This window comes from Panthera uncia, chromosome A2 (genome assembly GCF_023721935.1).
Source record: "Panthera uncia isolate 11264 chromosome A2, Puncia_PCG_1.0, whole genome shotgun sequence".
Classification (NCBI taxonomy): domain Eukaryota; kingdom Metazoa; phylum Chordata; class Mammalia; order Carnivora; family Felidae; genus Panthera; species Panthera uncia.
This window is the reverse complement of record NC_064816.1, coordinates 51,637,505-51,656,995: the sequence shown is the minus strand read 5'-3', so window position 1 is coordinate 51,656,995 and position 19,491 is coordinate 51,637,505. Positions and strand designations below refer to the sequence as shown.

Genomic DNA, 19,491 nt, shown 5'->3' with positions numbered 1-19,491 from the left:
CTTTCCTGTGTTTCAGACACAGCCAGCAACATGTAACAGCCAACAGCTGAACATTGACTCTGTATATGTGTGTGTAACAGGGTGAATTATTTTCTCAAGGACAAAACAACAACAACAACAACAACAACAACAAGGAACCCAGCCACCCCAATGTAGACAGCAGAAGAGAACTAACTGATTTGTCTGTTGTCTTTCCTGTCAAGATCGCCCTCGCCTTTGCTTTGGTCAGCGGGAAGGACTTTATGTATGAGTCATACAAATGTTTTGCCAGGGCCCGGAGATCTGCCGACTCTGGATTCAGCTGGTCGATATCACTGGAGATCTCCGCCAACAGCTTCTCTTTCTCCGCCTGTGGCATCCGCCCAAACCTGATGGCTATAGAGGGAGAGAAATGACAAGGATACATCACTGAATTACTGCTGCTCTCCCCTGGTCCTAGTGCCCAGACCGTAGAAAGCCCCTCCTTCTCTCTGCCAATCTCAAGGTCTTGTTTTTCTATCTCCAACTTTGTTCACGTTTTTTATTTCATGGCAATAGCACAGGCTGTCGGTAAGAATTAAATTGTTCAGTTCTTTAATTAAAATAAAATTAATCCATGATCTTGCTAGGAAGGTGAAAGAATCTGAAAGTGTAGCAAAGAAATTAAAGTATATTTACTTACACATGAAATAACTGAGGACCAGCTCCTACTGATCCCTCAAGACCCAATTCAAATGTCACCTTCTTTGTGAGGCTTTTCTTGACTTCTTCAAGCAGCATTTATTATTTATTTGCCTGTACTCCAATAGCCTTTGGTACATACTTCAATGACAACGATTTCGAAACTGTGCTTTTTAATTTTATAGGTCTATTTATCTCACTCTAGAACACTATCCTGAAGGCCACGGACAGTGTCTTAATCATTTTTGTATCCCCAGCCCTTAATATACAGTCAGGCCCTAAAAGGATCACAAATTCTTTTACAAATTGAAGGAAGGAACTGTGCAGAATTCAAAGTTGTACAGACAGAGGCTCTGTTCTCACAGAGTCTGTATGATTTATTTTGTCCATGTTATAAAGAAATATGGATGGTGCTTTCTTTCATGTTATTAGACCTTTTACATTTAGTAGAGAGAAGCCATAATCATTCCCCTGACTCTCTAGGATTACCATTTAATGATGTTTGTCAAAAAGACCATTTCCTTACTTAACATTTGGCTTCCTGTGGGGTGAGGAAGTGTAAAGAAGAAGAAAACTAAAGAAAGAAAGGCAAAGAGGAACATTTAGCAGAGGTTAGTAAGGCCTAGGTTGGGGGAAAAATCATGTTTGTACCTCTTTCAACTCAGATGGTTCTCCCCTCCCCCACCAATACGATCTGCAAAATATTTTGAATAATGCTACCTTTGGGCCCCACTTTGGACTCTCTACATTTTCCCATAATAAGGACATTTGGATATCACAGCCAATATTACCCTGTGTGTAGCTCTACTCTTACACTTCCCATGTGGTGGCACAGTTGTGTGTTTTTGTGACCATTTCCCCTTGAGGGCCCAGACTGTCATATTCATTTATATCTCTAGCACTTAGTTGTGCTCTGTGGGTGGTTGCTGAATGCAAGAATGAATAAATGGATGATTCCCTGCTATATGTTATTATGCTAAAGGTAGCATTCTACCATAAACACATTTCCATCTGAATACTTAGTGAATTTCATTTACAACTGGCTAGAGGAGAGACTGCTGTGTACCCCTGAGTCATAAATTCATATTCACTTCAGTTGACCCTATATAAGCTCTATCACTAACTAATACAGGTATTGTGTTTGGGGGGGTGGAGTGGCTCCTTTGTGGTCTCTGACTTAGAGGGGAAGAGAATCTTACCTCTCAGTTAGGATGCTTTTAAATTAAATTAGCCTATATCCATTTGGTAAATCTATCCTCTCTCTGCCCATGACCTCTTCAAACAGAAATCTTAAAACAATCACCACTTTTTGGTCAAAAATCTTGTCTATCTACTCACTCTTTCCCATTCTTTTTTTAGTTCCACAGGGATGGGCCATGAATGGTTGCTCACATTCTTATCACAGTCCCCCACCCTTCTGCCCCAGATTGTTTAGGTCCCACAGGATATGATCTTATTACTTATTGTATTCTCTTTCTCAGCACTGATCACAGTAATTATCTACAATGTTTTCTTGTCTCCCTTATGTAATCTCCATGAAGGCAGGAATCTTGCTCAGTATCATATCCTCCGCACTCAGTATAATGTCCAGCACATGCTAAGTCTTCGTGTAATATATACTGGAATAAAACAGGAAAAAAACCCCACAAACCCCTGAGAACCAGATAGCAGATTCCTTTCAAAATCATTTTCTGTGAAGCCAGTCCCATCATTTGCTTCCCTGTACTATATTTATTACTTTTTTTTATCAGCAGTTCTCAGTTGAGAAGTATCGAACCAAGGGGAGGCAGGGCATATTAGAATCACTCGATAACTTCTAAAATTATGTATCTTCCATGGAAAATGGTGATACGCCATCCCTCCTCCCAATGAGGAGTGTATAAAAAACCTGGGGTTTCGGACAGTTTAGGAAAAGCTTCTCAAATAATGGGCTGCTGTTGCATTCATATATTAGCTCAGGTAGCAAACTAATACTGTACTTCTATATTGGTTTATGTTGGTTATTCTACTAGAATCTATGGGTACTGAGTTTTCTCATCTTTGCTCCTGGGTGCAATACACATGGTAGGTATACAAAAAAATGCTTGATGAATTAAACTTTAAAGTATCAAGTTTAAAAACAGGAAGTTTGTTGGGAATGCAAGCTGGTACAGCCACTCTGGAAAACAGTATGGAGGTTCCTCAAAAAACTAAAAATAGAACTACTCTACGACCCAGCAATTGCACTACTAGGCATTTATCCAAGGGATACAGGTGTGCTGTTTCGAAGGGGCACATGCACCCCCATGTTTATAGCAGCACTATCAACAATAGCCAAAGTATGGAAAGAGCCCAAATGTCCATCGATGGATGAATGGATAAAGAAGATGTGGTACATATATATACACAATGGAGTATTAGTCAACAATCAAAAGAATGAAATCTTGCCATTTGCAACTACGTGGATGGAACTGGAGGGTATTATACTAAGTGAAATTAGTCAGAGGAAGACAAAAATCATATGACTTCTCTCATATGAGAACTTTAAGAGACAAAACAGATGAACATAAGGGAAGAGAAACAAAAATAATATAAAAACAGGGAGGGGGAGAAAACAGAAGAGACTCATAAATATGGAGAACAAACAGGGTTACAGGAGGAGTTGTGGGAGGGGGGATGGGCTAAGAATTATGGCACATTGAAGGGAGAAGAGGTTTGGTGTAAAGCGTGGAGACAACCCAAATTCTCTAACAAAACAGAGTGGCTGGAATCACCAACAATCTGTGGCTCTTTATGTAACAGAGTGCACAGTGCCATCTCTTTACACAATGAATAATTACTGACTATCTACTGTGTGCGCACAATTGTTCTAGGCTCTGGTTAAATTTTTACAGGTAATAAAGTATAAATATACACATCTAGGAAAATACTTTTTTTTCCTAAAAGGTAATCCAAAAAGTTAATTTAAAATAAACAAACAGCCAAAAGGGAGTGGGAGGTAAAGACTTCCAGTTATGGGATGAATAAGTCACAGAGATGAAAGGTACAGCATGGGGAATATAGTCAATGGTACTGTAATAGCATTGTACGGTGACAGATGGTAGCTACACTGTGGGGAGCACAGCATAACACATAGAGACGTTGAATCACTATGTTGTATACCTGAAACTAATGTAACATGGTGTGCCTACTATATTTCAATTAAAAAAAATTATAAAATAGGGGCTCCTGGGTGGCTCAGTCGGTTGAGCATCCGACTGCGGCTCAGGTCATGATCTTGTGCTTCATGAGTTCGAGCCCCGCGTCGGGCTCTGTGCTGACAGCTCGGAGCCTGGAGCCTGCTTTGGATTCTGTGTCTCCCTCTCTCTCTCTGCCCCTCCCCTCCTCGTGCTCTCTCCCTCTCAAAAATAAACATTAAAAAATTTTAAAAAATAATAATAAAATAAAATTTCTGTTAGGAAGAGCCCAAACATTGCCACCTATTATATTTGCTAATCTTGGTTTTCTGTAACATAATAAAAACAGCCAAAAAAAGCTTCTGAAAATTAATTTAGAATTAGGACATATTAAGGCAAAAAGCCTTCTGCTACGATCTAAATAATATGTGAATTTTTAGAAGTCAAAGTTCTCCCAAAAGGCTAGCTCTTATGAACAAGTTTTCCGTATCATTAAGTGCTCATTAAATGTGCTCATGCTGCACATTAGATTCAATTAACTATTAATGCAACTAATCAGATAGGTGATTTTAGCATTTTTATATACCAGAGGTTCAACAAAACAGATAAAAAACACATTCTATTTGGTGAAACTAAATTTGCATAAAACATGGAAATCTGAAGTTGTAGAGGAAATACCATTTTTTATTTGTATGCATTTTTTTTAAATTTTTTTTTTAATGTTTATTTATTTTTGAGACAGAGAGAGACAGAGCATGAATGGGGGAGGGTCAGAGAGAGAGGGAGACACAGAATCCGAAACAGGCTCCAGGCTCTGAGCGGTCAGCACAGAGCCCGACGCGGGGCTCGAACTCACGGACCGCGAGATCATGACCTGAGCTGAAGTTGGAGGCTTAACTGACTGAGCCACCCAGGCGCCCCTATTTGTATGCATTTTTTAAGGGAGAAACTCAATTTTATTTTGCTGCTTTTGAGTCCTATGTAATAATATCTATCTACCACACGTGAGGTGGTGAGATAAGGCACAGAAAGTGTTCAGCATAGCACGTGGCACATAGTAATGCTTAATAAACCCAGCTTTTGTTACTTGTGGATGAAGTGGTCTAAGTTAACCATGTTTACTGTGGACTATAGACCAGACTACAGATATCATTTTGTAGTCAGGGACACAGACCTAGATTCTTTCCCATAGATACAGAACAAATCCTGAAAACCTCTTCTATCTATGTATGTCTCTATCTCTCTGTCTTTAACTTGTTTAAGGAATGGTGTACTAATTCTTAAACCTCAGTTTCTACCCATTGGGTAGAGCATCTGAAAACCAAGAAGAGGGGGGAATTCTCCCTTTGGATTGCTGTTTCCGATAAGACTGAAATTAGAGCTTAAGAAATAGAAAACGAAAGTTCTGGGTTGGGGACCAGAAATATAAAGGCTGAGTGTGCCCATGTAAAAGTATATTTTTCCACATCTTCCACTATTGCTTCAAAGACAGAGGAAAATGCTCCATGTGTTCCTATGAGTCACTGAGGGAGTACTCTTGGCCTCTCTGGAAGACAATGAAATTAACACTACACTTCAAGTAGTCAGGAAGTCAACTTTCTAGTTTCAGCTCAGTGAAAAACTATCCAAGTGGCTTAACTTCTTTGGTTTTCAACTGGTTTATCTATAAAATGAGGGACTTGGAAAAGAAGACTTCTAAAATTTCCTTCTTTTAGCTCTAAGTTTAACTATAAAATTCTATAAATCCTGACGACATATAATGTTGCAGAACATACTACACTCTTTCTTTCTTTTAAGCAATTTTTATCTAGTCCCTGAAGCCCTGAAGAAAAAAAAAAAAAAAAAGACACATTATGTCTGTTCTAAAGATCTAGCACCTGACAAACAGCAACTTCCAAAATACTGGCATTCAGTGTCATATAATTAATCACCTACAGAGAATTCATATTGCTTGGTTTTAAAAAAATCTGTCATTATCAGCATCAGTATGCAGCCTTCAGGAAGAAGAGGTTTGTAGAGACTCAGTTTCTGGTGAAAGTGTATTAGCTTGCCTTTATATAATACACTTTTACTGAACTGAATGCAGTTCACTGCTACCATATAACAGATTGAGTACTGTGTATTTAGTGTTGATTTACTGAACACATGCAGTACTTAGATACCCTGCTCTTTGGATCTTGGTATAGTGCTAAGAAACAATATTTCTTAATGACAGTTAATAACACTCTTTTAAAACACCTATCTAATTGTAGGAGCATGCAAGACAAATGTTACTTAATTTTAAACATTAAAGCGATTTTCAAAATAATAAATCAGAAAACAGAAGAATGAATTGAGTTGTACTAAAAGTATTTTTGTCTGTCAACATCTAAGGGGTGAACTGGCAATCATACTAGGCTTTTGAGAATTGGTAAGGCTATGTCTCATGGTCAATTTTAACATTTATTTTGTAAAGGCCTATGTAAATAAGACAGATAATACTATTGCTTTTAATAGGTCTGTTGCCAATAAGTTATGTTTTTCTACCCTTCTTTTTTTAATGTTTATTTCTGAAACAGAGAGAGACAGAGTATGAGTGGGGGAGGGTCAGAGAGAGAGGGAGACACAGAATCTGAAGCAGGCTCCAGGCTCCAAGATGTCAGCACAGACCCCCATGCAGGGCTTGAACTCACAAACCGTGAGATCATAACCTGAGCCGAAGTCGGATGCTCAACCGACTGAGCCACCCAGGCGCCCCTCTACCTCTCTTTCTTGAGAAAAAACTTGTGCATTCTGAGGTTGCGCAGAAAGCACTGCCAGAGCAATCTAATAACTATCATTTTCTTGCTCCTCTAAGTAAAACAAGGAGCAGCTTTAGCACTAATATGAAGTGATTTTTATTCAGGGGTAACATTTTCAAACTATCTGCAGAGGACATGTAAACATTTGTCTAGGTTTCTTCACAAAGCAGAGATGGGCAAAACACCCCTGGCCTTACCTGACTCACTGATTCCCTGAAGTCTTACCTGAGATCATTGAATTCACTCAATGAACACCTGTTTGATGCAAGACACTGTGCTAGACAGACTGGACTGGGGGAATAGGAGGACAGGACATGTCTAGTAGGGGAGAGCCTATATATACACAGGTTATTCTCTCTCATGTACCTCTCTTCACTAGCTCCTTCCTTTCCACCTAAGCGGATGTTGAAGATTCTAACCCTGGTTATAATCTCTTCAGTCCATCTTTCCTCCACCACTGAAACTACCGAAAGAGTAGTCTTTCTTCCTTGCCTGCATTTGTCACTACTTACCTCCCAACCTACTGCAATCTTGCTTACGCCTCATTTAAATTTCCAAAACTTTGCTCTTAAAAGTCCCCATTGCTTTTTCTCACAGCCAGATCTAGGGGCCTCTTCGGAGTTCTTGTTTCTGCTTGAGCACTCCAGCATTCACTCTCCCAGCTTTTGCTACTGTTGACCTTCTTCACCCTGTGACTTTAAAATGTTCTCATTGTGGTTTCTGCTTTTCTGGTTCTCCTATCTTTCTGCCTATGTTCCAGACCTTTATGATGGCCCCTCTTCCTTCCCTTATATTCTGTTGTTCCTAATTCATTCTTCTAGCTCACAAAATGTGCTCATAACTCCTGCCCTCTCTTTTCCTGAGATCTGGACTGTTAGTTTTCTCTTGTTTCTATATTCCTTTATATATGGATGCTGGATATCCTGTAAGACCCTCAAATGCAACTTTAAAAATGAATTTTTGTTCTTCCCCTCCAGTTTCCTTTCCCTGTTTCCCTTTCTTAGTTAATTCATTCTATCACCCGACTAGATACCCTGAACAATTTTTGATGACCCCTCTTTCCCTCAGGCACTTGCATTCACTGGTCACTGCTCCGATATTTTTCACAATTTAATTTCTTCTCACTAACCCTTCCCACTGTCTTGGTTCAGAATATTGCATTTGTCTTATGAATTTCCCTGTTTCTCTAACTTATCCTTTTTACAGCTGTCAGTAGTTTAGATTTGGGCAGTATAGATCTGATCACTCCCTTGCTTTACAAAGCAGAGTGTGGGTGTCACAAGAAAGGTTTAAAACACAGAGGGAAGAGGGGGAATTAGAAAGTCTTACAGAAGAGAAGGCATTTGAATGGGGCCTTGAATGCCTGGTAGGATTGTGACAGGGAGCCAAAGGACATAATAAACAGAGGGAAAAGGAGGTGAAGGCTAGCTTGTACGTAGCCACGAATGCCATGTGGGTCTCAACACAAGCTACCATGTGCATCAGGACCTCATCCATTGTTATATTTTCTGAAAATTAACATTTGGATAATTTTTCCTTTATATTACAAAGAAGACTTAAAAAAAAACCCCAAGTATTAAAATTTAAACTTATTTGCCATTCAGGCTTTTCTTTTTTACAAGGAAGGAGAGAACTGACTTGTAAAATGCTGAGTGCCACAAATATCTGTGAAGCCCTTTTTCTGGATTTTTATGAAGCTGCTGAGAAATTATTTTTAAAGTTGTCAGCATTTTTTTTAAATAACAGAAAAAAAAACCCCATACATTATATAATAGGATGTCCTAATCAGTAAAGCTAAAGCTTCACTAATTTTTACATTTATGAAAAGCATAATTTTCATTCAAATCTCACTGGCATAGGGAAAACCTAACTGAATGACTCATAAGTAAGTCAATTCTTCTCTACTTCACATTATTTTTTAAAAAGTAACAGGCTATACTTATAATTTTATTATTTAGTTCATACATGAAAAGCAGCTCCAAATACGAAATATTCACTATTCAAAATTTATTTTTATCTTATCTTATCTTAATTTTATTTTAGAGAGGACAAGCAGAGGAGAGGGGAAGAAGGGGTGGGGAGAGAGAGAGGGAAAGACAGAGAGGAAGGCAGATATCCTAAGCAGGCTCCTTAACGAGGAGCCCGACACAGGGCGTGATCTCACAAATGTGAGATCATGACTTGAGTCGAAATCCAGAGTCAGACACTTAACTGACTAAGCCACCCAGGAACTCCAGTAGTCAAAATTCTTAATGAATAAATTATCTTATCAAAAATAAAGAAGTCAAGGGGCGCCTGGATGGCTCAGTCGGTTGGGTGTCTGACTTCAGCTCACATCATGATCTCATGGTTTGTGGGTTTGAGCCCCGCGTCGGAATCTGTGCTAACAGCTCGGAGCCCAGAGCCTGCTTCGGATTCTGTGTCTCTCTCTGTCCCTCCTCCGCTCACATGCTCTCTCTCAAAATAAATAAATTAAAAAAAAATAAAGGAGTCACATTTTAAAAATATGATTCATGTCAGGGATCTTGCCAACAGAATTTTAAAACAAAAATTATACTAAGAAAAACTATAAAAGTTTAAGTGTCCACTTGACTGAAGAAATATTAATCTATGTGAGCATTTTTATCAAGAATCTGTAGACACCAGCTTCACTAATTCAAAATGTAAAACAAGAAGCAGGTTATGCTATGATCACTTGGTAAGTCACATGCACCTCTGGGTAGCCTAGGAAGCTGGGTCTTTATTTCTGCTTTACTTTCATTTGGAGCTTTCCTCTAAAGGTGTCTGGACAGGGTATTGAACTGATTGTGCCAAGCATGACTCACAAAGACTGGGGAGCCATCAGTGGAACTGGCCCATGGTCTAGAAATGATGATATGTTAAATGACCAAAACAATTGCAACACGTGTTTATCCTGATCACTGCAGAAAAATAAAAACTTTGCTCCCAAAGCACTTCAGTCCAACGCTTGGATATTTTTCCTACCCAGTGCTGAAAACAGATTATCTGAGAAACAACTAGGTTCCCAAGTGTAAGAATTCTGAAATCCTCCTGTCCTTCTACGATGTTTAGGCTACATGTCACAATTAAAATGGAAGTTCCATCTGAAGATGGAACCATACACTCTTACCAAATATACCATTTATGTTCTTTAGCCTGGACTGCTCTAGATTTGTACTCTGGGGCTAGGCTACATTGTTATGTGATCATCAGATGTAATGCCTTAAATTGCTGAGCAATTGATCAGAACATCTAGATGACCTGATTCAAGCATATGAATTATATTTTTATGGCAACAAAACATATAGGTGTCAGATACCTACATATTTGAGAAGATGGTGACACTGTCTATAATATATGGACTAGCTTAATGAAAAGTGAAAACTTTGGTGAGGTAGGTTGTCTGACTTACGCAGAATCATAGAACTTTCAAAGTTGAAAGGATTAGCAACCCTTGTTTCAGTGATTTTCCAACAATGTTGCCCAGGGCCCTGAGGGTTCCTTGAAGGTTACTTATAGAAGCCTCCTTTAAAGCTGGGAGTGGTGGCTAATGGGCAACCTAAATGCACCAAATGGATTAAACAGACACCAAAGAGCAGAAACACAAGTAATAGAGAATGGAGTACATTTACTTCGGGGATGTTCATCTCTTCTTGTGTGTACTGAAAGCAGCAAGGTGCCGATTTGGTACAACACTATAAGCCTCTTGATAAATTGGGTGGGTTATTATAGTGAGGTCCATTCACAGAAAACATTAATATAATAACAAAATAATTTTAGATAGTTACTACAACCTCCTAGAAATTTTGGAGGATTTGGAAATGTTTCCTTTCTCAGGATAACAGGCAAAACTATTCAAAACCTCGTTGTTGGCTTTCTCTTCTTGTGCTTTGATCAAATGTTTTCCATACAGCAAACACATTCCTGTGAACACTTCTTAGAAGGGAGTTTCTCAGTCACTGCTGCAATCTTGTAAACGTTGAACTGCGTAAGTCTAATTCTTTTTTTTTTTTTTTTTTTTTTTTTTTTGTCTTTGCAAGAAGAATTAACTGAACACTCCCTATCAAGATTGCTCTTCTCTTGGGGTGACTCAGTTGGTTGAGCATCTGACTTCAGCTCAGGTCATGATCTCACAATTCATGATTTCGAGCCCCATGTCAGATTCTGTGCTGACAGCTCAGAGCCTGGACCCTGCTTTGGATTCTCCCCGCCCCCGCCCCCCTCTCTGCCCCTCCTACATTCATGCTCTGTCTCTCTCAAAAATAAACATTAAAAAGAAAAGATTGTTCTTCTCTCTAAACAGAATATTCTAATCACCATATAAAGTCAAATGATGACTTTATTATTAGGTTTATGATGGTTTTCTTTGAATTTTCTGGGAAGAGAAAATTATACCATCAATACTATATAGGTTGGGCTTTAAATGTTGTTTGCTTATTAACAATAAGCAAAAGGAGGCATATTTTATGTGAATGTGTGCAAGCAACAGGAAATACATGTTACATCAATATGTGAAGTGACAAATTTAAAGGACAAAAAATAAATAGCATGAAAAGCAGAACTGGCATGCTTTTCTAGGCAGTCTTAGTAATAATGATTTCAAAGTCAAAGATTTCACCATAAAGGTAAAATAAATGTATTGCAACTTGACTGCATCATCTAAAATATAACCCTTGACTTGAAATGAAAGAAAATTGATGGAATTAAACCAGTAAATTATTTTTGCAATCAATGACTGCAGTTGTATACTGCTACACAGCAGACGTAATCAACTGTGAGGAAATTTGGACCAAATTTCCACTCTGTCCAGTATAGCTGACAGATTTCTTCATAATACATTCTTGCCTTCAGAGGAAATGGCCCATATTAATTATAAAAATATAATTTCGTAAACTATTTTTAAAGAGTAGGATATCAACCAATTAGCGATTCTCAAATACTTTTAAGATTTCCGCTGTGAAAACCAAACATCTGTGTGATGGAATAAAACTAATTTTCACAGATGCTTTGGAGCCTTAACATATGAAGATTGACTTCAAATGTTATCTTCTTACCAGATCAGTTTTGAGACCGGTGAAGGCAAAAGAAAGAAAAAAAAATAGAATATCCAGTGAAACAAGACTTCAGATTTTATTTGAACACTTTGGCACTTTAGATTTCTTGAACCCATAATGAATTTTGAAAGAACAAATACTTGACAAATATAATACTATAAAGTTACTATCAAATTTGTTTTGTGATTTTGTTAACACCAATCAGAGCTAAATGGAAATCAAGAACTACTTCTTCAAATAGGCCTATCTTCCGTGATTCTACTGAGTTAGTTCTACAACTCATGAAAACAAAGGTCTTCTACATTCTTTCTCTTAAGCCAACACTCAAAATCGTAAGCTTGATTTTAGATACAGGTTTATAAAATAGAAATTTTTATTTTCTTATGATTCTATGGACACTGAAGTTTTGTGGGAGCTTAAAATCTTTGCTTTATCCACAAGCCTGTATGCTCTTTGAAGTCAAGGGTACTGCTATATCTATACTCATCTTTGCACAGCAAAGAGGAAAAAAAGGATATACTCTAGATTCTGATATTCCACTTAAAGTTCCACAGCCAGAAACCTGCAGTTTTCTCAAAGCAGAAAGAAACTACTGATATACACAAGAATAATGCCATTTTTAATGCTATTAAAGCAACATAAAAAATGAATCACAATCATTACATTCATTTGGAAATACTACAGTTATTTCTTATCACTTCTCATATTTTCAAGTCTTCTCTCCCATCATGGCAGATGCCAAACCACTGAAAGAAAGATTGCACACTAAGAGCCTAAACCTCACCCGAAATGAGAAATGCTTTATCAGCATATAATATTCTGAAATCTGGAATTTTGTGGAAAACTGTCCACATTTTCAGCAATGGCCCTACAGGCTACTTATCTGGCAGCCATAATGAGAACAGTTAAATATGTGTACTAAGTGTTCACTTACCATTATGAGACATCCCCACAGCAAGGCATTTCTGAAACCGACAGTACTGACATTTATTTCTACTTTTTTTGTGGATACGACAGTTAAGGTCACACCTATCGTAAATGAGCTTCAATCTGATTGTCCTCCGGAAGAACCCCTGCAAAGGGATATGGAAAAAAGAAAGCAAATTTTAAGTCTTTATGATACACGGAAGCAGCAACATTTGGCTAAAGGCACTGGCCTAGGTATCAGCAAAGGAAGGTTCTGTCACTGGTGACTTCAGACAAGTCATGTAACTGCTACAAGATATCCAGTGTCCTTCTTTAGCTCTGAGACGTGACCATATCCAACTGATGTCATTCAATGTATCTTGGCTCTACGTTTGAGTTTCAGCACACTCTAAGAAGTGCTCTGGATTTAATGTAATGCAAATAAAACACCATGTAATCAGTTCAGTTTCTCTGCAAATCCTTCCAACAGCATGCCCCAGCCTTTATTATTGTGCTAAGCCATTTGGCGAAGTTATAATCATTTCATTCTAAAACATGATCAGGGCCAATAAAAATCCACATGTGGACAATTTTTTAGAATTCTCTATGTTGCATAATTTCCTACAGAATTGGTTTCATTTACTTATGCGATTGAAAGAGTGTTCCATAACTGTTGTAGCCTACACACAAAAAAAGATTATAGGAAAGAACAAGAGAAGTAATAAACAAATCCTTAGACAATGGACTGCCATCTCAAAACAGCAAATAGGTCAATTCGAGGCTAATTGAATTCTGCTGTATTTATATATTTTTGAAAGACCTAAAAGAAATTCTAATTGGAAATGTTTGCTAATAACTCCATTTTTTGTTGTTGTTGTCAGAGTGTTCTTATTAGTTTCTATTGTTCTCATCTCCATGAAACTCAATTCTTAACTCTTTCAAATTTATCTGGCCCCATTTCGTGCAAAAACCCCTGAACTAGTATGGATTCTGCTGCTGACACACATTTTCACTTTCTCTGCATTTGCATCTTGAACTCCAGACAAGTTTCTACTGCTTACTAGGCATGTCACTTGGAAATCTAACAGCTACCTGAAACCTAGCATGTCCAACCCTGAAACTCGGGTCTTACCCTGCAAACTCACTTCTGGAGGCTTTCACCATTTCGGTTGGTACAAACACTCTCCCAGTCTCTGATGCCAAACTCCTTGAAATCACTCCTGACTTTTTTCTCTCACATGGAAAGACCTTCCTCTAAATATACACTTGCTTACTCGTCTCACTGCCTTCAAGCTTGCTAACATGTCAACTTCTCAATGAGGCTTATATGCCCTATTTAATACTGTGGCCAGTCTCTGCCCCCACCTCTCTTTTGGAACCTCTGGTTTTCTTCACAGGGCTCTAGTTTCTGTTTTGTTTTGTTATTTTCTAGTAACAGTTAGGACTTTCTAACATACCATATAATTTACTTATTATATTTTAAGTGTTTATTTTCTGCCCATCCCCCACTGCCTAATTAAAATTGTGAGCTTCATGGGGAGTCACTGGATATGACCTAAATACAACAACAGTCTTCTAATAAAATCTGTTGAATGAATATGTGCGTCACTTAACTTCCTTTCTGGGCCATCTCTGATATTATTTTGATCCTAAACCATGACTGAGATATCACAAGGCCATTGGTATACTCTTTTCCTTTTCTGTTATCTTATTAAGTATAATATTAATTACTAACATGTAGAAAATATATGTAATTATAAAACATAATAAGATAATTATTAGACATGAGCCCATAGCCCAAGATTTAAAATCACGACTGGAATAGTTATGTATTTTTCCCCTATCCAACTCCTGCACTCTGTTTCCCCTGGGCAAAGTAATCATTATTCTCAATTTTGTATTTATTATTTTCTTGACTTTTAAGAAAATACAGTTTTACCACACTGTATGTAAAATTGAAAAATACACTGCTTACTTATGCTTGTTTGGGGGCTTTATTAAATGGTATACTTCATACAGTATTTTGGGAGTTTCATTTTTTAAAATTTAGTATTAGATTTCTAAAATGTATCTACTTTCTTGTGAAAAGCTATGATTTATTCATTTTCACAATTTCATAATATTCCATTCTGACTATTTCACAATTTATTAACATCTTTTCATGTGTTTTTAAAAATATTTTATCATTTTTTCTTTAAGAAGGCTCCTATCTTCTCACATTGATGGATGTTTAAATTGTTGCCAATATTTTGCTATTATAAACAGTGCTTCTATAAATATTCTTGTAAATGTTTTATGATGCACATGTACAAGAGTTACCTAGGGGTGAAGTTTTTGGATTGTACAGAGGTGAATGATAAATTTTACAAGATCATACCAAATTGTTTTTCAGAGTGAAAATATCAACTTCCATTCCCTCTACCAATTGGTATTGTCAGACTTTTAAAAAATTTTTTTAATGTTTATTTATTTTTGAAGGACAGAGCATGAGCTGTTGAGGGACAAAGAGAGAGAGAAACCAAAGCAGGCTCCAGGCTCTGAGCCATCAGCACAGAGCCCAAGGTGGGGTTGGAACTCACAAGGCATGAGATCATGACCTGAGCTGAAGTCGGACACCCAACTGACATGACAGAGCCACCCAGGCGCTCCTGTCAGACCTCTTAATATTTCACAATGTATAACAGAATCTAAGTGTGATCTTAATTTGTATTTTCCTGATTCTTTATTTCCTAGTTTTTAATTGGATTGTCTCTTCCTTAATACTGAATTTTAGAAATTTTTTATATATTCTAAGACACTAATCTGTTGTCTGTTAGAGATGTTGCAAATATATTCTGCTTTCTATGCTGTACCATCTTTGAAATTTACTATTTCAGTCTCTTGTTGTTGTTTTTACTATTTATTTATTTTGAGAGAGAGAGCACGCACATGAGTGCACATGAGCAGGGAAGGGGCAGAAAAAGAGGGACAGAGGGAATCCCAAGCAGGCTCCATGCTGTCAGCATGGAGCCCGACATGGGGTTTGAACTCACAGACCATGAGATCAAGATCTGAGCCGAAATCAAGAGTCAGAGGCTTAAACCCCCTCAGTATCATGTTTGTTTGTTTGTTTGTTTGTTTTTAACCTGTAAACGTTTTCATTTCACTCTCATTGTTAAAAGATTATAGAATACTCAGTTATCTTCACTTGGAGTTCCATGATTGCTGCTGTGGAGGGGTCTACTGTTAACTTACTCTAAAGTGTTTTTTTTCTTTTCTCATTGGTTGCTTTTATATATTCTCTTAGTTTTTAGTATTCTGCAGTTTTACTGCAGTGTGTCTCAGCATGCGTTTCTTTTCATTTATTTTCTTGGACTGTTTTCTGCATCATGATTTCACTTGTTTATCAGTTCTGACATTAATTAGGTAAGTATTAGACCTTCTTATTCTAGCCTTCCATATTTCTCAACTTCTCCTTTCTAGTTTCCATCTTTTTGTCATACTAATATTGATTATAAAAGTAAACATCAGAGCAATCAAATAAAACAACAAAAAATATATAATTACAATGAAAAAAAAGGGCAACATTTCTTACCAAAGTTCATCAGTGATAAGAGTTCTGTACATTACTCTTCTATTGATTAGTAAAGAAGGCATATTTTTAATATTCCAAGATTCTATGAATCTTTCAAGAACTAAGAGGCTTCAATTTTTAGCAGGTTCTGGATAGCACATATTCTTTAAGGCACTGTGGTTCTCATTCTCAGTAATTTCTTTACATTTATCTTCCAGTTCACTAATCCTTTCTTCTATTATGTACAATATGCTAATTAACCCCTCTGCTGAATTTTTATTTCGATAATTATATTTTTCACTTTAGAAGTTTCACTTCACTAAACATACTGATTTATTTTCAAATCTGCCTAGTTGTTCCTGTCAAGTCTACTCTTGCTTGTTCATTGGGGTAATTCTGCCCTTTTTCTTGAAACAATTCATACACAGCTTTTTTCTCTATCAGGCATCCCAATTATCATTATCTGCTTTCCTTGTATAGGGGCAGAGGGGCCTAATCTGTTTTTGTTTATTTTTGATAAATGTTATTCAAGGTGATTAACTTCTTAATATGCTTACTGATATTTTGAACTTGTATATTGACCTCAAACTGTGGGAATCCTACAGGGTCTAAATTGAGAAGTCTTTCCTCCAAAAAGAATTTGCAGACGCTTCTGTTAGAAGCCAGGGGCTCCAGTGACTTGTGACTATTTCAGATTCTCTTGAGAAAGCTGGCTCAATTCAAAAGCCCCAGACTCAGCTCCCTCTCACTGATGGCTCTGGATACTGCTATAGGCATCTGTCTTTGGTGCAATGCTGCACCTCCTATGGGCACCTATCACAAGAGAAACCCTGCCCCAGTAAGTGTGCCTGCAGGTCACACCTCAAGACCTAGGGTTTTTTTTGTTTGTTTGTTTTGCCCTTGTTGGTTAGGAGAAGTTTTCCCTACCTCTTGTGAGATCAGCAATATCTCAAAGAATAGGTACATATATAGACCTATATATAGATCTGTTAGAACTTGAAGCCTCCTTAATTCTCAAATTAAGGTTCTAAGGACCTCTGAATATTAAAAAAGGTATTTTTTTCACATTAAATTTTTTTTAATGTTTATTTATTTTTGAGAGAGAGAGAGAGAGAGAGACAGAGTGCAAGCGGGAGAGGGGCAAAAAGAGGAGACACAGAATCTGAAGCAAGATCCAGGCTCTGGGCTGTCAACACAGAGCCCAAGACGCAGCTTGAACCCACAAACTATGAAATCATGACCTGAGCCGAAGTCAGACGCTTATCCAACTGAGCCATCCAGGCGCCCCATTTTTTTCACATTTTAACAGAAGGCTAATGTACAGAACCATTCTCATGAATAAATGTTGGTGGGAAATTTTGTTTGGATTTTTGCCATTGTGATCATATATGTTTTAGGCTATTCCTTGAGTGCTTTTTAAAATTTTCACTTTTAAAAACTGATCCTCGTGGTTGAACATACTGCTTAGCTAGCTTAAATGGGCAGGTTCCAGAGTATTCAGTTATCTGGCATGGCTGGAAAGGAAGGTGTTTTTGATGAGAGAATTATGTTACTTACAATGCAAAGTTTTGTTTTGACTCATACGATATCTTTCAATGTGTATCATATTATTTTTGTGATGATTTGGGGTCTTTCAATGTTAAAGGAAAATAATCCTGAATATTATTTGTGTACTGTACATGTACATAAAACCATAAACTAAAAATATACACAAATTCAGCACACAGCTTAGGAGTTGCTTTGGTGTATATATTATTCAATAGCCAAAGGTTCTTTTTTATCTAAGTCTGCAATATTAATAACCAAGAATCTGTCACTATTCCACTTTAATCCAAGCCCAATTCTGTTTATTCCTGTTTGAATTTTGGCAGGGATCACTAATATAAACCTGTTCCATTGACAATGTAAAACTGTTTCAGATGACCCACTAACATGTATCATAAGCAATACTAGAACTATTCTTTTTTTTTTTTTTAATGTTTATTTATTTTTGAGACAGAGACAGAGCATGAGCAGGGGAGGAGCAGAGAGAGAGGGAGACACACAATTCGAAGCAGGCTCCAAGCTCCAAGCTGTCAGCACAGAGCCTGATGCGGGGCCCAAACCCACAAACTGCAAGATCATGACCTGAGCTGAAGTCAGAGGCCTAACCGACTGAGCCACCCAGGCACCCCAGACTACTCTTTTCAATTCATAAACTAGTCTGCAGGTTTATGGTTAACTGTATTCTAATCATGGGCACATGCTACATTCTGCTGAAATGGCAAATGTTAAACTGCCAAAGTACCCTTTACAAAATACAGGTGAGTCAAACACATTTGTTTGTTCACTTTCCTGGCTTTTTGTTGAGTATTGTTGATAAGCTAAGAAGATATCTTTGATTACTGATTGCCACTGATCTAAATTAGCTGCATTCAGACTGCGGCAGCAATTTTGTTTAATTCCACAGCAGCAAAGAATGAGTATTTCTTCAGCCTCAATGCCTTATAACAGTGGTTCTCAAACTTTCTGGTCTTAGGACCCCTTTACTCTCTTAAAAATTATTGAGGACCCCATGAGCTTTTGTTTATGTGGGTTATATCTACTGATACTTGTCAGACTAGCAATTAAAACTGAAAAATTGTTATGTACAAGAACATAACAGGCAAACATTCCATTAGCCACCAAAGCTATATTACTATTCCATGTCATGTAGTTTCTGGAACACTCCACTTATACTCCTGAGAGAGTGAGAGTGAAAACGGTAAATGACAACTGAGAATTGTTATAAAAGTAGTTTCAACCTCACAGGTGCCTTGAAAAGGTCTTAGGGAATCCACAGGCTTCCAGAACACACTTTGAGAACTACTGACTTATATGTGGAGAAGCTAAATTATATTATTCCACTAACATTTCTTTTTATTCTTATCTTTAAAATGAGTAGATATTGGGGCGCCTGGGTGGCTCAGTCGGTTAAGCGTCCGACTTCGGCTCAGGTCATGATCTCACGGTCCGTGAGTTCGAGCCCTGCATAGGGCTCTGTGCTGACAGCTCAGAGCCTGGAGCCTGTTTCAGATTCTATGTCTCCCTCTTTCTCTGACCCTCCCCTGTTCATGCTCTCTCTCTCTCTGTCTCAAAAATAAATAAACGTTAAAAAAATTAAAAAAATAAAATAAAATAAAATGAGTAGATATTTATTTTGCCTTCCAAGGTTAGCATAACCTTCTTTGCATTTTAGTCTCAGAAGTCTGTAATCCAGGGTCTTCTTTGGATTTTATTAAGTGTTCATTCTCCATCTCTGCCTTAGGACCCTTTCTGTTCCTAATTTGATGGCATCTGAACTTTGTCCTTCTCCTTCTTGCTATTTTTCTTCTTTGCTTGCTTTTACTTTGTAAGTTTTGTGC

The 19,491-nt window shown here is 37.5% G+C and overlaps 1 protein-coding gene across 3 annotated transcripts in view; it reads right to left on the bottom strand.

The window, feature by feature from the left end:
* Positions 1 to 19,491, bottom strand: part of PPARG (peroxisome proliferator activated receptor gamma) — a 134,798-nt gene that overhangs the window by 26,960 nt on the left and 88,347 nt on the right. For all 3 annotated transcript variants that reach the window (XM_049642738.1, XM_049642739.1, XM_049642740.1), the window contains 2 exons: positions 12,584 to 12,722; positions 176 to 375 (listed from right to left, as the gene is read on the bottom strand). In XM_049642738.1, the coding sequence (XP_049498695.1) occupies positions 176 to 375; positions 12,584 to 12,722 (339 nt within the window). The remainder of the gene's footprint in view (positions 1 to 175; positions 376 to 12,583; positions 12,723 to 19,491) is intronic.